Genomic DNA, 18,459 nt, shown 5'->3' with positions numbered 1-18,459 from the left:
GGACAGCACAGGGGACTCTGCATCTTGTGCTCCAAGTTGATATCTCTCCCCCAGGTTTGGAAGAGGTCTGGGGCCTGGTTCTACAAAGGACTCCCTAAATACATCTTGCCCCTGAAGACTCCTGGTCGGGCTGATGACCCCCATTTCCGACCTTTGCCTGTGGAGCCAGCAGAGCCAGAACCCAGAAGCACTGAGGTCAGCCGCATCTACACGTGGGCTCGAGGGAGAGGTAAGACCCCGTGGCCCTCTGTCCCAGAATCGTCACTGATGACCTGCAGGCCGTCAGCCAGTCAGGCATTGCCTGGGTGCAAGGTCAGTGCCACTGTACCTTCCACATGCCCGTGCCCTGCTGTCCCCTCCTGTGCTCCTGGCTCCCCACCTGCACCCGAGTGAGAGGGCAACTCTGATCCCCCAAATAGTGATCACTCACTCTGGCAGGAGAGTTCTCAGGGGGGCAGTTTCCCAAACAAGCACTCATTCAGAGGCAGGGGTACTACAGGCAACACTAAAGATCTTTGCGGAAATAGGATGTCAGGTAAAGTTTTCTTGCAAGAGGTAAAAAGGCCACCTCCTCCCTACATTCATCTTGTGTCTCAGGAATGGCTTCCTGTCCCTAATGAGCAAGGTAACTTTGTGCCCAGTGCCCTTGCCATTTGTGGTGGCTGCACTGAGGTGGATGTGTCCTCTTGGGACAGCACCTGGTGCTGTAGAGGGCTCTCCACAGTTTTGTGATGTTTTTGTGTTTCTAGGCTTCTTTTCAAGGTTTCTGGTCTCAAGCAAACTCAAGAGGTAGACAGGTAGACAGGGAAGGTATTTAATAGCCCCGTTTTACAGAGGAATAGCCTGTGGCCCAAAGAGGGAGGCCTGGCCCAGCTAGTGCATGGCAGAGCCGGGTTCAAAGGCAGGCCCTTACCTTCCCGCCCTGCCGCGACCGTGTTTTAGCCCAGGACCCGGGGTCTCAGAGTCCTAAGTGAGATAGCAGCCAGAGGGGCAGGCTCCTTGGGGGAAGGAGCCCCAAGATGCTTCGCCTAGCAGCTGCTTCTCAGGGGCTTTGAACCTCTGTGGATAATGATCTACATCTGACTATAGCACTTGGGCCTTTTTTTTTTTTTATTACAAGAGTAATTCAGGTTTATAATAAAAATGTGAAGGTTGTCAAGCAATATACTCTAGGAGGCAAAAACTCCCTGTGTGTCGACCCTTCCAGACAGAACCAGAGTTAACTCCTCCCTGTCTCTTCTCCAGGCGTTTTTTCCTCCATGGCCCTGCTCCTTCTGCAGCCTGCATTCCTTCCACATTCTACTCTACTATCTACTTCTAATTCCCATGAGTTCAGCTTCCAGAACGTCACAGACCCCCGGGCAGAGAGGGCAGCGAGAGTCCCTGCAGGAGGCGGGAGGGGACTCACCCAGCTCAGACACTGGCCCGAGGGAAGTGCCCTGGCTGGCAGCCCTCAGGAAGGGGCCATCTTCCATCCTGTCCCTTTTCCACCCTCAAAGCTGGGCTTTCTCTGGAACCCTGTCTGGATGTGTCTTTGTCCCTCTGTCTGAGGGAAGAGATGTGACCTTGGAAACAAGCTGGTGGACACTAGCAGAATCAGAATGTTGCTTTGAGCAGGTTGAGGAGGAGAAGCCCTGAGGTCCCTGTGAGCACCCCAAGGGGTCATCACTACACTGTCTGCTCCAGATCAGCACATGCACACCCACTCACAAGCACACACACAAGCTTACAGACACACGTGCATGCTTGTGCACGCACACACACACTCACAAGCACCATAGGTGCTGACAGACGCACACACATGCTCTGGACAGGAGCAGAGCCCCTGCCACCTCCTCAGCCACACAAACACAGATGGCCTTTTCATTATGTGGGCAAGGAGGCGGGTGCCCCACACCTTGAAATCAGCACTGTTTCTTACCAATTTGCACCAAGGCCAGACCAGGCCATGTAGAGGCTCCCCCGTGGGAACGTGTTCTCTGAAGTACCAGATAGCAATACCCACCCTGCACCGGGCTCCTCTGTACCAGGCCTGTGCCAGGGATGTGAAAGTCCTGACACATATCATCCCACGGGCAGCCAGACAAAGAGGACTGGTGGCCTGTCTGGTTGTGGTGGCCCAGGGCACCTGCATCCACACTGAGAGGGGCAGCACTGGGATACGACGTGCAGTGGGGGTGAGCAGGACCAAATTTGGGTGGAGGCAGGAAGAGGAACTGGTGGCAGAGGCAGAGGAGGCAGGGTCCAGGAGACACAGTGAGCCGAGGGAGCCGCCATGCTAGGTGGGCAAGGAAGGGCACAGGAGAACCACAGATGGCTAACTGTCCCTGAGCTGCTCCAAAGCCTGTTCCTGGGTGATTTTTGTGTCCTCTATGGTTATCTTGTGCAAAAACTGGGGTCAGTGCTTTCCAATGGAGTTGAGTCCTCTGGCTATCCCAGGTCTGGTCATGTACTCACAGGGGTCTAGGATGGCTTCTAGATGCTTCTGGGAGAGCAGAAGGCCCTGGGGAGCCTGAGTCCTTATAGCAGCAGTCCTGAGCTTGGGGGCAGGGAGGGCCCTCCAAAGCCCTCCTGTGGTTTCCTAATAGTTCACATGGCCTCAAGATGAAGTGGCAGAAGCCTCTGGGAAGGTCCCCAAGCTGCCAGCTGTTTCAGTCTCTGCTGGCTGCCATCCTAGCTATTGGGCTCAGGGAGCAGGCAGCAGGCAACCCGCAGGACACCTCTGACGGGATGTCCTGTTGGTGATCTTCTGGCTCTGTGTGGCTTCCCCTCCACCTGAGCCCCAGCATCCAGGCCCCGGGGCCAGGCAGTCTGCTGGACTTGGGGCCTCAGGGCTGCAGCCATGGTGTGGGTCCAGACTGAGCTAACTAAGGGCCACGTCTGTCCTGTCAGGCCAGTTCCTCAGCACATAGCATGGGGGCAGCCCGGGATAGAAGCTTATTGGATAAGAGCACAAATGGATGAATGAACCACCCACCTGCTTCAGGGCATTTGCAAGGAGACCCGTGGGGGATTTTCATTAGGTGCAGCACGTTCCTCTGGGCCCAGGGTCTCCTGGACAGCCCCAGGTGACACTGGGAGGCTGCTACAAACACTCTCTCTCCCAAGGCGACTCTCTTCGTGGCCTGTGAGACCCCTAGGCCAGCATCCTCCTGCCCACAGCCCCTCTCAAGGGCATGGGGCAGATCCCAGCGCCAGCTCACTCACCACCTCCCTCGGCCTCTCCGTCTCTCTGACGCTCTTCCCTCCATCTCCCCTCTTCTCCCTCTGCCTCTCAGCCCTTGGGCTCTCGCACCTGCAGCTCCCCCCAACTTCTCCCCACCCCGCCGCCCGCCCCATTTTTTCCTGTGCCCAGTTGGAAGAGGAGGGAAAATCGATAGAGGCGAGCCATGAACTTTTCAATCCTCAGAGCAACCGCGAGAACGTATTGATGTTTCTGATGTGCGCTCCTGTTCCTCCTCCTCTGGATTTTCTTTGTTCATTTTTAATTACATAAGAATACAAGTTAAATAATTCAACAGGGTATGAAAACTAATCATCTCTTCTACTTGCTCTCGTCCAAACCCCTTTCTCACTATTCCCTACAAACAGACACAAATCTAAGCAGTAAGATTTTTAGTTTTGCTTTTGTTGAGCCACAAAAATAGACTCTTACCCATGACTTCGTTGTTTTTAAAAGACTATCTCGGGCATCCCTCCAGACCACTAGATATAGATTTTACTTCATTCATGTGAATGGATGAATAAAATCCCATAGAATAGTGCACCGTGATTTCATTATTCACGGACATTCAGATGGTTTCTCCCCTTTCACCACTGCAAGCAATTCCAAAATGTATTTATGGATAAAATGCCGTAAGCGAAAGCTTTTTGCTTGCTTGCTTTCTTTCTTTTTTTTTTTTTTTTTTTTTTGGTACTAGGAATTGAACCCAGGGGCGCTTAACCACTGAGCCACGTCCCCAGCCCTTTTCATATTTTATTTAGAGACAGGGTCTCCCTAAGTTGCTGAGGGCCTCACTAAGTTGCTGAGGCTGGCTTTGAATTCACAATCCTCCTGCCTCAGCCTCCCAAGTTGCTGGGATTACAGGCATGCACCACCACACCCAGCTCTAACCACAGCTTTTTTATGTGTGGTATAGTTTTCAAAAATGGGGGGGGGGGCGTGTTTTAAATTGCAACAGATGTTGCCAACTATATTATAAAGCTGTTCTAGTCATTTTTACTCACCCCTGTGAGACACATCTACCTGCATCTTGGCTGGTCATGAATATTACTGAGCCAAGATGCAGGATGAGAAGTGGGGTTTCATTGTTTTAATGTGGACATTCAAATATCTCTTCTTTTGTCTGTTATCTATTGATTATTCAGATTTCCTCTTTTAAAAATGGTCTATTCAAATCCATGGCTCATTTTCTGCTAATTTGTTTTCTTAATCTTGATTTGTCAGAGCTCCGTATATGTTAGGAATATCACATGGTACCAAATGGGCTGCAAATATTTTTCTCCTCTTCTTAACTTTCCACTTGGTCTGGTTTAGGTTTTAGCCTTTATGATAGTATCTTTCACCATTCAAAAACAGTTCTGTGTGTGTGAAGTCAAGTGTGTCTTTTGATTTGTGGTGTCTGTTTCCTGTCTTACTTTGAAAGGTCTCCCTTGCCTGAACATTTCCAAACAATTTTGCTAAATAAAAAGTTGAAGTGATGTGAAAGTAAAAGGAAACTGTACCTGATAAAACTACCAAAAAAGGAAAAAATATATAAAAATCAAATACCATATTAATTTTTAAAGCAGTCAAACCATGTTCAATTAAAATTCAAGTCAAGAATACCCCATCATCACCAGGTGTGAATGCACATACCTGTAATCTCAGCAGCTTGGGAGGCTGAGGCAGGAAGATCGCAAGTTTGAGGCCAGCCTGAGCAACTTAGAACCTATCTCAAAATAGAAAGAACTGGGGATATAGCTTATAAAGCTTAGAGGTTGAATGTCTCCGGGGTTCATTCCCTGGTACTGAAAAAAAAAAAAAAAAAAAAAAGAATACCTCATCATTCAACAGTATTTTATAGTTTGTTGTTGTTACCAGTGCTGGTTGTCAAACTCAGGGCCTCACACATACAAGGCAAGCACTCTATCATTGAGCTAACGCCCCTAGCCCATATAATTTTTAACTAATGTAATCAAGAAAATAAAATTATCTGTTAATATCGGAAGAGAAGAAAAGTGGTTCACCTGTTTGCAGATGATGTGATTCTATAGCAAGAAAACTCAACAGGTTCTACTAAAACAACCCTCTAGAATGAATAAGAAAAATTGGAAATTGCCAGGACCTAAGCTACATCTATAACAAAGTCAATAGCTTCAACCTACACTAATTAGAAGTAGAAAATGGAAACCCCATTCGTAATTCCAACGAAAATAATTAAATACCAAGAAAAAAAAATTTTTAAGAAAATCATAAAGTATTATTGTACTAGTCTGCTTGGACTGCTATAACAAAACACCAGGCTGGGGGTCTTAAACAACAGCACTTTGTTTTCCTCTCAGTCCTGGAAGCCGGAGGGCCAAGATCAAGGTGCCAGCAGGCTGCTGCCTGGTGAGGGCCCTGCTCTTGGATGCAGTGGGCTGCCTTCTTGCTCAGTGCATGAATTCAAGGACAGGGGGAAATAGCACTCTCTAGTCTCTTTTATGAGGACACTAATCCATAGACCCTGCCCTACGACCTCCTTTGACCCTAATTTCTTCCTTTGAGTCCCCATCTCCAAATATGACCACACTGAGGTTTAGAGTTTTGACATGAATTGGGGTCGGGGAGAGGACACAAATATTTAGTCTATAACACTTATCAAAGGACAAAAAATAAGCCCTGAACTGAGAGGCAGGTAAGAATCTCAACCCTTCCCAATTTATAAGCATATTATAATTCCTGTCAGATTCTCAGTGGATTTATTAGGAAGGAATGAATAAGTTGATTTTTTTAAAGTTCACAGAAATACAAGTGTTCTTACAACACTATTCATAGTATCCAAAAAGTAGAAACAACCCAAATGAGTATCGCCTAATGAAGGATAAACAGAATGTGACATAATCAATGAAATTACTCAGGTCTGAAAAGGGATGAAGTACTGATAGATGCTGTAACATGAATGAATCCTGAAAACATTACCTAAGTCAAAGAAGCCAGAGTCACTTGGCCATGTGCTGGGCACAGGGGCACACGCCTATAATCCCAAAGACTCAGGAGACTGAGGCGGGAGGATTACAAATTTGAGGTCTGGACAATTTAGACCCTGTCTCAAAAGAAAATTTAAGGACTAGGGCTGCAGCTCAGTGGTAGAGCATTTGCCTAGCATGTATGGGGTCCTAGGTTCAATTCCTAGTACGACACCCAAACACCAAAAGGAGCCACATATTGTATGATCCCTTTTATACAAAATGTTCAGAATAGACAAATCCATAGAGACAGCAAGTAGATTGCGATTTCCAGGGGTTGGGGACTGTGGGGGGATGTGGAGAATGACTGCTAATGGGTACAGAATTTCTTCTAGAGATGATAAAAATGTTCTAAAATTAGATAGTGGTGATGGTTATACAACTTTATGACTGTACTAAAAACCACTATATTGTATACTTTCAAAGGGTAAACTTTATGGGATAAGAATTATATCTGAATTTAAAAATTCATAAGGAAATTAGAGAATAGCTTATTTATTATAGAATAAATAAATAGATAAGTAGACTATAATAGAGGAAGAATAGACCTAAGAATGTGTAAAAGCTGAATTTAGGTAGCTTTTCACTTCGATGGGAAAATAACAGTTTAATAACTGGAGCTAGCGTAATTAGATTTCCATCCCCTTTTATATTAATTCAGAAACACATTTAAGGTCTAAATGTACAAATAAAATAATGGAGGGCTGAAAACATAGTTTGATGGCAGAGTGCTCGCCTAACTTGCTCGAGGCCCTGGGTTCGATCCCATTTCTGTGAAAATAAAAATAATAATAATGACAATGAACTGGGCACGGTGTTGCACGCCTAAAATCCTAGCTATTCAAAAGAAACAAGAGGGTCACAAGTTCAAAACCAGTCTGGGCAACTTGGTAAAACCCTGTCTCAAAATAAACAAAAATGACTGGGGATGTAGTTCAGTATAGAACACTTGCCCAGCATGCGCAAGGCCATGGGTTTAATTCCCAGTATAGAATAAAAAAAAAGAAAGAAAGCTGGGTACAGTGGCATGTACCCATAGTCTGAAGGCTGAGGGAAGAAGATTCCTTGAGCCCAGGAGTCCAGGACTTCGAGGCTGCCACCTAAAAATAAACAAAGCCATGAAAGTGTCAAGGAAAGAGGAGACATGGCCCTCTCCTCTGTTACCTTGAAGACAGCTGGTGACTGCTGTGGCCCCAGAGGACAGGGAACTGACTCTCTGGGTTTGCTCTGATCCCCTTTCTGGATTCTGTGTGTTGATTTGAGCCAAGCATTTACCTGCAGACCCCTTGGTGGTCCCAGGAAGGCTGCCCACAGCAGACACTCATTCTCGCCACAGAAAGGGGTAGTGAACAGCACAACCTGAGTCCCTCCTGGTAACTGGCCCCAGAATCTGACCTGGCCGTCTCTGGGGACAGTTCTCCACCCTCCTGCCCAATCGAGGTGTGTGGAGTGTGTGTTCCAGGCTGCTTTTGCCTGGCAGATCATTTATTGCTCCAGGTTTATAGCAGTGATAAATAAAGTCAGCTGTTGTTTCTGCCCGGTCTGTTTCTCTGTGAGGCATGAGGTATAAATGGCAGAACCAGTACTGAGGGCTCACGGTCATCATCTCTGTAGAGCTGGGCCCACCTTTTCTCCAGATCCTAAAAAGCTTTGTTCACAAGATACAAATACCCAGTTCCTCCTCACCTCTCCCCTCTGGGATGGCAGAGACACAAAAAGGGCCCCATCTTGGGCACAGTCTGCTTCAAATGCCTGGACTTCCTGAAGCTGTGAGCCCAATGCACTTCCCTTCTCTGTGAGTCTGGGTCTGCCTGGGTCACAGTCTCTCCCCAGAACCACCCCCGCCCCCTGCCCAGGAGCCCCCCCATATGCACCAGCCCCCACCTGCCCTCGTTCTCCTGTGCTGGACACTGGCCTCCTGGACCGCTTCAAACAGAATGATGCTGGTTCTCTTCAAGGTCTGTTCTAGAAAAGTACTTCGAGGTTTTGGATTTGTTCCATTTGGGTAACTTGAAGAAAAATAGGAGTTTTGTTATCATTTCAGTGATTCACTAGAGTTTAAGCAAATTTTTTTCAAAATCCCAAACTGTGTTCCAGTGAAAGTGAGCTTCGGGGTTCCGTTGGGGTTGAGCAGTCTGGATCAGCTCAGGCCACAGAGGTTTATCCGGGGCTGCCCTGACTGAGTGACCCCCTGGCTAACCCGTCTACCCACCCGCCAAGCGCGCCATCTCCCTGTGCTCCTGGAGGAGCCGAGTCATCCAGGTCTGTGCTGGCCTCAGAGCCCTCTGTGACTCATGGTCATTATCTCATTTGATGCTCAGAACAGCCATGGGGCAGCTACAGACGGTGAAATTGACTCTTCATGATGGATGAAGAGGGGAAGTCTGCCTAAGGTCACGTAGGCGGCCGGGCTGCGGCCATGAGGGCCGGGGACCCAGGCTTCTGAATCCCAGTCTCTTGCTCTTCCCTGTGGGACAGAGTGAAGCTCCTGCCCACATCACCACTAGGCTGGCTTTTCCTTTCTGACTGGGACAGAGGATTTTTGAACACTGGGAACAGACCACCCCACCCACAAGACTGGCTTGAGTAAAGGGGTTGCTGCCAGGTTGCCGAGGAGCATCCCCAGAGAGGGAGGGGCGGCCACAGCTGCTTCTGCATCTCAGCCCCATTCCTGCCCTCTGCCTGCTCAGCAGCTTGCGCTCAGCCCGAGCCCACATGCCCTTCAGTCTCTGCACCTGTCCCCCCATCCACACTCGGGGCAGGATGTGATTGGCTCCTCACTTCTGCTCAGAGCACCCCTTTTGCATCCAGTCCACAGTCAGACATGAGAGAGGACACAGCTGGTGAAGGCCACCTTCCCCCAAGTAGAGATGGAGCAGGACAGGAAAGTTCTAGCTCTTGATCTATAGTCATCTAACCACAGAATGGAGTGTTTTGTATCTGACAGGGTAGTGAGCTCCCTGTTATGGAGAGCAGTCAAACAGAGGCTAGATATTATAGTGGGAGTCCTATGGATCCAGAACTGGAAAAAACTCTGTGTTATGCCCACATATTGGCACCAGGTCCAGGGCAGAAGATATATTCTGTGACCCAAGACTGGAGAAGCCACGTGGCCCACGCAGGCTTTGAACCCGCGACCTCTGTCTTGTTAGCACAGAGCCGCAGCCGACAGAGCTAATAAGCAGTTCCGTGGCAGCCGTTTTTCCATCAAATGCATATGCTGTTTCCTGACTTCTTAACACAGCGTGCTATTTATACCAGTAGATCCATTCATTCTTAATGAGCCTCAGTTGTGGATTGTAAAATGTTTTATTTTCAGACAGGATTGCTCACTGCCCAGAGCCAGCTGTTGCTATGCTGCCTTCCTTCTTTCTCTGTTTCTGGGAAATTAGCATTTTGGAAGCTCCTCAGAGCGCCCAACCGACCTCTCCCCTCCCTAGTATTTCCCCAGTGGACTCTGAACTTGCCACTTTGATCACATTGCCTGGCCATAGTTCCTGAATTCCCAGAAGCCTTTAGAGCACCTCGGAGTGTGTGTCCTTACAGGAGGCCAGGCTACCTGAAGAGGTGGAAGGAGGCAGGGCAGAGCAGGAGGCATCCATGTTGGGAGGTGGGATGCCATCTGTCCATGCAAGGTTAGACATTTGCCTATGCTATAGGTCACAGACTGGTAGAGCAGTGACTCAATCTAGCTTACTGCTCAAAATTCATTGTCAACTTTTTTAAATTTGGAAAAATCTGACTTTTTTTTTTTTAATGGAGCTCTGGCTTCTTTTTTGAAAGTGGGAGGTCTGCCCCACTCTTTAAAAAATTGGCCCAGGTTTGTAGCAGCTTCTGCCTTTACATAGGGCTCACATTCTTTGGTTTGCTGCAGTCTTGACCCCTCCCTATTATCTCTGACTTTCTTCTAACGTCACCCTTGCAGGGTTATTAACAAGAAAGGAGCCAGGTATAATGGTGCACACCTGTAATCCCAGTGATGCGGGAGGCTGAGGCAGGAGGATGGCAAGTTTGAGACCAGCCTCAGCAAACTTAGCAAGATCCTAAGCAATTTAGTGAGGAGCCTGATAAAAAGAAAGAGAATAGAGGTGGATCATCAGGGGCACCTGTTGTAAGAAAAGTGGACAGGCTTCTCTGTAGAAGTGAGGGCTTCTCATATCTCACCCACTTACTGCACGCTCTGACCTTCTACCTGGTCAATTGAAGGCAGGAGCCCGACCATGTCACATGTCTGAGTCCCTGCACCTAATCGTAACCCATGACCACTGCCTATAGTGTCTCTGTGTCTGTTGGGAGCAAGAGGTGACCCACCACCATCACCTCCATGGCCTTGCCAGTGGGGGCTTACAGGGCCACCCCACAAGGAAAGCCTTGGTTTGGGGTGTCTTTTTCCCTCTGGGTGTTGGATTCCCATGAGTTGGATGGATGAGGAGCTAGGGCAGGAGTCCATTCTCTTCCAGTTTTCTTGAAGTGCAAATCCAAGGTCATGCACCCTTGCAAAGGAATTTCAGGCAGGTGGCAGAGCAGCGCTCAGATCCCCTCATGAAGCAGCCTTGACCGGCCCCATTTCCACATCGCCTCCCACCCAAACACAGGCACCTGCACATGTCACACACGTCCTCCAGGCCCGTGCTGCCACCCAGTCCCACCCCACCCACCCCACTTTCGCTAAGTGCTTCTGAGCTGCCTGTCGGGTCCCGTCTGCGGGATCGCTGCTTAGGCTTAATCACCACTTCCCGTCTCTCTTCATTTTTCTCCCTGCGTGGGGAGCTGGAAGTACCTGGACTGGTTGTTGATTTTTTTTTTTTTTTTTTTTATGTAAAGATAACAGAAGCCACCAGCCACACACACAGACACATGAGCCAGGCGGGGCTGGAGAGGAGGACGGGCAAGCTGTGCACCATCTGAAAGGGGTGTGCAGGTGCCACGTGGTACACACAAGCGCCTGGCCTTTATGAGGACTGCTATTTGAGTCAAGAAAATCAGTAAGCAAATGAGCAAAGGTTGTAGTCAGGCCATCTTGTCTGTAGCCCCCGCCAGCTGTTTGGGGACTTGAATGATGGAGGCAGGAAAACATGCTGAGGAAGCCCAAGCCCAGGAGCCCCACAAGAGAAGACACTGACCATTGGTCCTTCCTTGGTCTTCTCCTGTGGTTGTCACTCAACCAGGACCAGGGAGGGCTTGGGTGCCTTTTGTCTTCATACTGTACAGGGATGGGACTTCTTTGGACCTTAGTGAAGTGAAATAAAACAGCTCCAAGCTGGGTGCAGTGGTGCATGCCTATCATCCCAACTATTCAGGAGCCTGAGGCAGGAGGATCCCAAGTTGGAAGCCAGCCTGGGAGACTTAGCAAGACTCTGTGTTGGGGGAAAAAAAAAAGATAGAAAGCGAGAGGGAAGGAAGGGAGGAAGGGAGGGAGGGAGGAAGGGAAGGAGAGAGGAAAGAAGGGAGGGAGGGAGGGAGGAAAGAAAAGGAAGGAAAGAAAGCAGTCCCAGTGGCAGCTGCCATAGACTCCATGGTTGCTCATGACAGGACAGTGCATCTAGTATTTCTTGTGATCCCCACAACCTGGTGGGACTCCAGCATTGTCCACTTTACAGAAGAGGATACTAAAGTATGAAGAGGTCAAATAACCTTCTCTGTCATCTCAGCAAGAAAGGGAAGAGAGAGACCTGAGCTTTCAGGAAACTCTGCCCTTCCTTAAATCTCAGAGAAACAGGCCCAGCCGTATCTTAAGACGGCTGTGTTTTGGAAGGGAAGCCCATGCACCCTGCATATGAATTTGGCTTGTCCTGGAGCCCTTGTTTAAGCCAAACACAAGTGCAGTGTCATTGAACAGCAGGGCCACCTCCAGGGCACCCCAGCCCCCACTGCCACACCTCCCCTTCCCCAGCAGCCCTCCTGCCTGTCCTGGGTGTCCTCACCGCCTTGGAGATTGATTTTACAAGGGCAGAAGGCCCTCATTAGCCATACCACAGGATGGGGCACAGCTGTCACCTCTAATTTGCCCAAACCTGATGATGGCCTCAGCTGACTGGAGATTCCAGTGCAAGGTGAGGTCTTGGGGTTTCTCACCCCCCGATGAACTGAAACAGGAAAGCATGCCTCTGGCTCCAGTGCAGCGAGGGGCGTAGCACCGCCTCCGGGGCCAGGGCGGCGCTGGGCTCCTCATGCAGACAGCCGACCTCTCCAGCTGCTCACCTGTCTTGCCCAGTGAACTTACAACTTAATTCCATCCACTCTAGATTTAGTGGCCTTGGGGAACCCACGTGAAGTGGATGAATCTGGGCCTCCTGCTTTGTCTGTCTCCAATAAAACCCTGGGCAGTAACAGTGCCAGCTTCGCAGTGATGTGCTTGGCAGGTCCTTCTGGGGCCTCCTGCCCATCCCAGGGTGAGGCCAGCCTTTCAGATGGGGCTGATCCAGGAGCAGGCAGCAGAGACCGAGGGTCCACACAGGAAGGGGAGAGGCTTCCTCTGCCTTGGGTACCCCTGGGTAACCATGGGACCCAGGCAAGGCAGGTGGCCCACCTTACACCATGGCTCTGGGCAGATTCCCTGGGGCTGAGGTGGGGCTGAGGTTCTGGCCCAGGTGAGGAAACAGGCACAAGCCCTAGAGGCCACAGAAGCCTGGCCTCTATGGCAGAGCGCCCTGGGGGAAGAGAGAGACAGGTCCAGAGACAGAGGTCTCTAATCCATCTGGACTAGAGATAGAAACTGAAAAAGAACCAAGAAACAGACCCAGGAAGACTCAGAACACATGGAGACCCAGAAGAGAGGGGAAATACAGATAAGAAATGCAAAGGCAGAGAGAGATTTTGGGAAACATCAGCGAGAGGCACAAAGAGATTAAATAAAAGAAATCACTGCAGTCGGGGAACGGCAGAAGACACCGTTCATCCCAGCAGAGGAGGAGGCAGGAGGCGGGCACTAGCTGTGTTTTATGTCTGCCAGAAGCCAGAAGCAAAATCTGCCTCCTACCGATGCAGAGAACACCCAGGCCAGCCCAGCCCGGCCCCCTGGACCCCAAGTGCCTGAGCCAGGGAACGGGCCTGGCCTTGGCTTTTCCTGGTCTCCATCTGGGATGCCTGGCACGCCCCCACCCCAGCTTTCATACCTGCCTAAATCATACCCATCCTTAAATTCCACCTCTTTCAGGAAGCCCTCCCTGACTTCCCATGTCCCTGAAGGCCGCCATCCCACAATCTTATGTATCACGTTCTCTCTGGAGGAGCAGCTCTGAGCTTGTATCCGTCTACCTCCTGTTCTATCCAGAGCGTCTCAAACGAGGGAGAGGCCACGGGATTTCTATGCTGGCAACCACATCTCTATCCATCTGAGGATTTATCTTCGTTATGTGGTGCCTCCTACCTGTCTGTGAGCCTGAGAGCAGGAGGAAATTAAAATCGATGGCGAATGAATAAGCACAGGAAGCCCTCCACTCTCCATGTCTGCCTTCCCGTCCCAGTCTGTGCTGCTCCTCTGACCCACCCTTCGGCCACCTCAGGGTCCTCCAGTGGCAACTAGAAGGGGGCGCCCCACCTGCCTCACCATCACACAGGTGCCACGGCCTCACCCAGGCCTCCCAGGTGGTCCTGTAACCCTCCCTGAATTGCAGATGAGGTGGTCAGGTTGGTGGCCATCTGAATGCTGGGAGCACACCAGATCGCCTGACCCCAGAGCCTGGGAGGGAGGGACAGCCCGGTTCTGAGCATCTCCTGGCTGTCAGCAGACCCATCCCTGGGAGGACAGGCTCCCTGGGCCTTGGGGCCACTTTTCTCCCTGTTCAGGCCCTAGGGGATTTCCAAACCAAAAGAAGATCCATTTCTCCCTTCCCACCCGACCCTCAAGAGCGGGGCCTCTCCCCAGGACCCACTCATTCAATGTCCATGGCAACCGGACTCTGACCGACCCTCCCCCACCCCCAGCCCTGTCCCTGCTCAGTCTGAGGATACCTGTGACCTGGCTTGTCCACCTTGAATGTCCTTCAAGGGGGAGGCAGTGAGAGGTGCCTGCATGGTAGAATGTCCAGCTCTTCATGGGGACAGAGGTGACAATTAGGGCCCTGGGGTCTCCTGTGCCTGCTTTGCCTACGGCCCACTAGTCAAGCTCAAGGAAGGAGTCAGATGTGGCCTTGCCCTCAGTGGTTCCTGGCTTGGCTGGGAAGTCAAGGCAGGCTTTGGAAGGAAAAGAAATACAATGTCAGAAGAGGAGAGAGGTCACTTTTCATACCTCCTTTCTCAGGGCAGAGGAGACTATCGAGGCTATAGTTTGGGCTGCTGGAGGCTAAATTAGATTCCACCTTTTAAAAACATTTGAAGATGTGCAGCTAGTAGCTATGTATGTATGTGTGTGTGCGCGTTTGTATGTAGTGCTAGGGATCCAAGGCAGGGCCCCCGCACCAACTAGGCAAGCGCTTCACCATCGAGCTACATCCCAGCCCTCGTATAACTTTTTGTCCTGCTTAACCTTACTTTATTTGTAGTTATTTTTGTCTCCATTTTATAGATGAAAAGACTGAGGTTCAGAAATCTGAGATATTTTTCCAGGTGCATCCAAAGCAGAGCCCAAGTTCTACCCTAGGTGTCTGAGAATGAGCTAGAAGTCTCCCTCTCATACTACACACAGCCTCTGACTCACAGGGAAAGGCCCAGAGAGGACCCAGAGGGGAATGTTGGTGTAGAGAGGCAACTGGCTGCCTAGAGAGGAGTTCGTTCTTTTCCTTTCCTTCCTTTCCTTCCTTCCTTCCTTTCCTTCCTTCCCTTCCTTCCTTCTTTCCTTGTAGCAGGGATTGAACCCAGGGGTGCCTAACCACATCCCCAACCCTTATTATTTTTGATTTAGAGACAGGGTCTTGCTGAGTTGCTTAGTGCCTTGCTAAGTTGCTAAGGCCGACTTTGAACTCACAAACCTCCTGCCTCAGCCTCCCGAGTCGCTGGGATTACAGATGTCTGCCACCATGCCTGGCACAAGGAGATTTTCTAAAGGAGCAGAGACATTAGGATGAGACGGTGGGTGCCCTCTGGGTACTGGGTGAGGTGGGGGAGCCATGGTCCTGGCAATGGATAGCCCTGGTTCACAACCCAGCTCAGACTGGAGGTATCCTGTGACCTCGACATCCTACAAAGCAGAGTTTCGGGACCTGTGCTCCTGGGCACTAAACATGGTGAACCCCAAGGTCAGCCCTGCACCAGGCAGTATGGCCCTATGAGATCATACACATACACACAAACACGTGCACACAAATAAAATAGTCTCCTCTCTCAAGCACCTGCCACGTGCCAGACACAGCTTCTATTACCTCTTAATGCTCAGACACCCAGGGAGGGGATCCTCATCCCCCATTTCATTGCTGAGCCTACCAAGCACACAGAGAGGTAAAGAAACTGGTCCAAAGTCACACAGCTGGGAAGTGGCAAAGACAGGACACAGACCCAAGTGTCTGACTCAGAGTCAGTGCCTCTTCCCCACCCCACACTCCCCTCCCGCTGCCACCAAAACAGAGCCTCAGATGTGGGAGGCATCTCAGTAAAATTTCAGGCCACAGACCCAGGCCTGTGTGCAAGTGGGGCAGCCATCCTCTGTCCCAGCAGGGACAGCTCTACATTTGCAGCCGCTCAGCCTGGTGGGCTCTGGAGGACTACTTGGAAATGTCTCTGCACTCCCCAGGGCCTTATCATCATTCCTTTACATTAAAAAAATGTTTTTCTTGTGTTTTTAGTATGCAAAATTTTCCACCATCTGCTTTGCCTTGGCAGAATGTTTGCTGAAAATATCTCCCTTCCTCTCTAATTCCCATAATTTCTGGGGGCTTTGGGAGCCTCCAAGCAGAGCAGCCATAGCTCACAAGTGCTTCCCGGGCTCACAGGCTGCCTGCTGTCCTTGTGCCAGGCAGACGGATGTGGGGTGGCACAGAAGGGCATTCCCTGCCTCTCAACCAGGAAGAGGCATCGGGGTCTCTCCACGGCTGGACTAGTTGACTCCAAACCGAGTCCCAGGATTCAGACTCCTAGCGACTGCCAAGTACGCATCTTGGTTTTGGCCATGAAGCCTGGAGAGATGTCTGGAGTCACAGAGAGAAGCAGTGGCCAAGCAGAGCCTGGAGGCAGGTCCCCAAGGTCCCAGTGCAATAATGTGAAGCCACATAGCACCATCCGGCCTGTCCCCTGGCCCATCCCACGCAAGTTACCTCCACAGGACAGCAGCTGCCACCTGTGTCCTTTGAGGCTGTCAAGAGAGACTTTCCAAAAAGCAAGAGTCTTCCCCCCCGCTTCATGTACCCAAACTCTGAGTTTCCATGGTGATCGACAAATTGCAAATCCATCCAAGAGGGAGCTGGAGGTGGGGGGACGCCTGCCCATCCCTGGAGAAGTGGACACAGCTGGTATTGGGCTGTCTGTCCACTGCTGAGGATGAGCACCCAGAAGAGCAGGGCCACCCTCCTGGGCATGATGGGGGAAATCTCAGGGATGCCAGGTTCCATGGCAAGCGATCAAGGAGCTCAGGACCCTGGAGGAGGGCCAGGAGAGACCTCCCCTCTCCCTGCCTCACAGCAAAGCCCCCTGGATCCATGCAATGCTACTTCTCTTCCAGAAGGCTCCGGGACCGCCTTCTCCCAGGGGTTTCCCCATCCTCGATCTGAAAGATCAGGCGTGGGCAGAATACAAGCTCTCATCACTGAGCCATCCTGGACACAGCCTTTGGGGAATTAAAGGAAAGAAGAAAACTCAGCCCTCAGACCCTTGGAGTGTGTCGTGGAAGATGGAAGAGCAAGGGCCAAAAGATTTATGAGCCTCAAAGCTTTGTTAATAGACCTGGAAGATTTACGATCCCAGCTGCTGTGCAGGAGGAGAAGTGGCGGTGGCAATCGAATGGCAAATTAGCCAAGGTTTGGAGCATCTTGGGGACAGGAAAAGAAAGAACTACTTCCTTGGCTGCTGAAGAAAGCGGGGGCTATTTGGGTAAAGGGCCTTGTGAGACCCAGGCCCTCTCAGAAGCATCTTCTCCATCAGTGACAGTAAGTGCCACGGCTGGGCACTGGCTGATGCTTTTGGTTTGTTTCTTTCAAGTGGGGTTTATGAGAGTGGATTAGAAATGGGATTTGGGTCTGTACCATAAAGACCTCTAAGCTGAGACCTGGCCCCAGCTTGAAATCCCAGATACAATGAGCAAAGCTGCCTGAGCCGAGAGAGACAGCGCGTCTGAAAGAAATGAGTCTTGCCGACAGCTGGCTGGCCCCTGCTCTGTGACACCATTGTGAGCTCAGTTGTCATCTGATGCTGTTCTCTACTTTCCCATGGCTGGGGCCCTCTGGGGTCTATAGCAGGAGTTCAAGAACAAGCCAAGTGACAGTAACTTAGGGAAATTTTTTTAACCCTTATGCAACACAGGTACCCCTTGGGGACAAGGCAGTTTGGCACCTTAACCCCATTTCCAGGGTTGCCATTTTGGACAAAACATACAGCTCACAACAAATGCTGTCCTCCCAATGTGGCATGGAACAGGTATCTTGCAGTTTTAGCCTTCTTCCAAGCCCACCTCTGTAACCACGTACAACAGACGACAGAATGAGCAAGGGGCAGAGAAATGGGGTAAATGAGCTTGCCACCATAATCTGAGTCCTGGGACAGCCCTTTTCATCATCTCCTGCTGACCCCTTTGGCGTCTGCTCTTTAGCACCAAAGGATCAGGCATTATTGACGCCACAGAGCCCCGAGCCCACCCCAACGCCGAAGTGCACAGATGATCCTGTATGTCAGCCAGGGGAAAGACAGACCATTCCAAGTCAGGAAGCATAAATGGATCATGTTTAAGCGTCTCTCCAGAGAGATGGGAAAACCAATGCGGAAGTCGGTCACCAGGTCTCTGCAGGGACTGTCCCACCACGGAGATCTACAGTGGTAGAATGTTCCATCTCCCCTGCTCTTGAGGATTAACCACAGGCATCTCTTCCTGCCGCCCACCTCCTCCCACCTGTTTCATCCAGGGACCCACAGGGTTGGTGTTTAGTCAGTCAGGAGATGAGTCAAAACTACGCAAATGCTTCCGACGCAAAGTCCAGTCTCGGCAGATTCATGTTCAAAGCTGCTCAGTCCAGGCCCAGAAAAGCAACTGAGATCAGTCCAGTTTCTCAGGTGCTGTGAAGGGGCACAAGGTCCACCTTAGTTCTAAAGCACAAAAGATCATATAGCCAAAGAAGTCTTCCTAGCAGGCAGGGGAAGGGAAGAACCAGAGCAGAAAAGGTTAGGATC

General features: G+C 50.5%; 1 protein-coding gene across 9 annotated transcripts in view; it reads left to right on the top strand.

Moving 5' to 3' along the window:
- The window catches only part of Rph3al (rabphilin 3A like (without C2 domains)), a 153,597-nt gene that overhangs the window by 129,474 nt on the left and 5,664 nt on the right, over window positions 1-18,459 (top strand). For all 9 annotated transcript variants that reach the window (XM_047544624.1, XM_047544627.1, XM_047544621.1 and 6 more), the window contains one exon: window positions 55-229. In XM_047544624.1, the coding sequence (XP_047400580.1) occupies window positions 55-229 (175 nt within the window). The remainder of the gene's footprint in view (window positions 1-54; window positions 230-18,459) is intronic.

The sequence above is a fragment of the Sciurus carolinensis genome, chromosome 3 (assembly GCF_902686445.1).
Source record: "Sciurus carolinensis chromosome 3, mSciCar1.2, whole genome shotgun sequence".
NCBI classification, from domain to species: Eukaryota; Metazoa; Chordata; class Mammalia; order Rodentia; family Sciuridae; genus Sciurus; species Sciurus carolinensis.
Note: the sequence above shows the minus strand (reverse complement) of the source record. Positions and strands in the feature narration are given on the sequence as shown.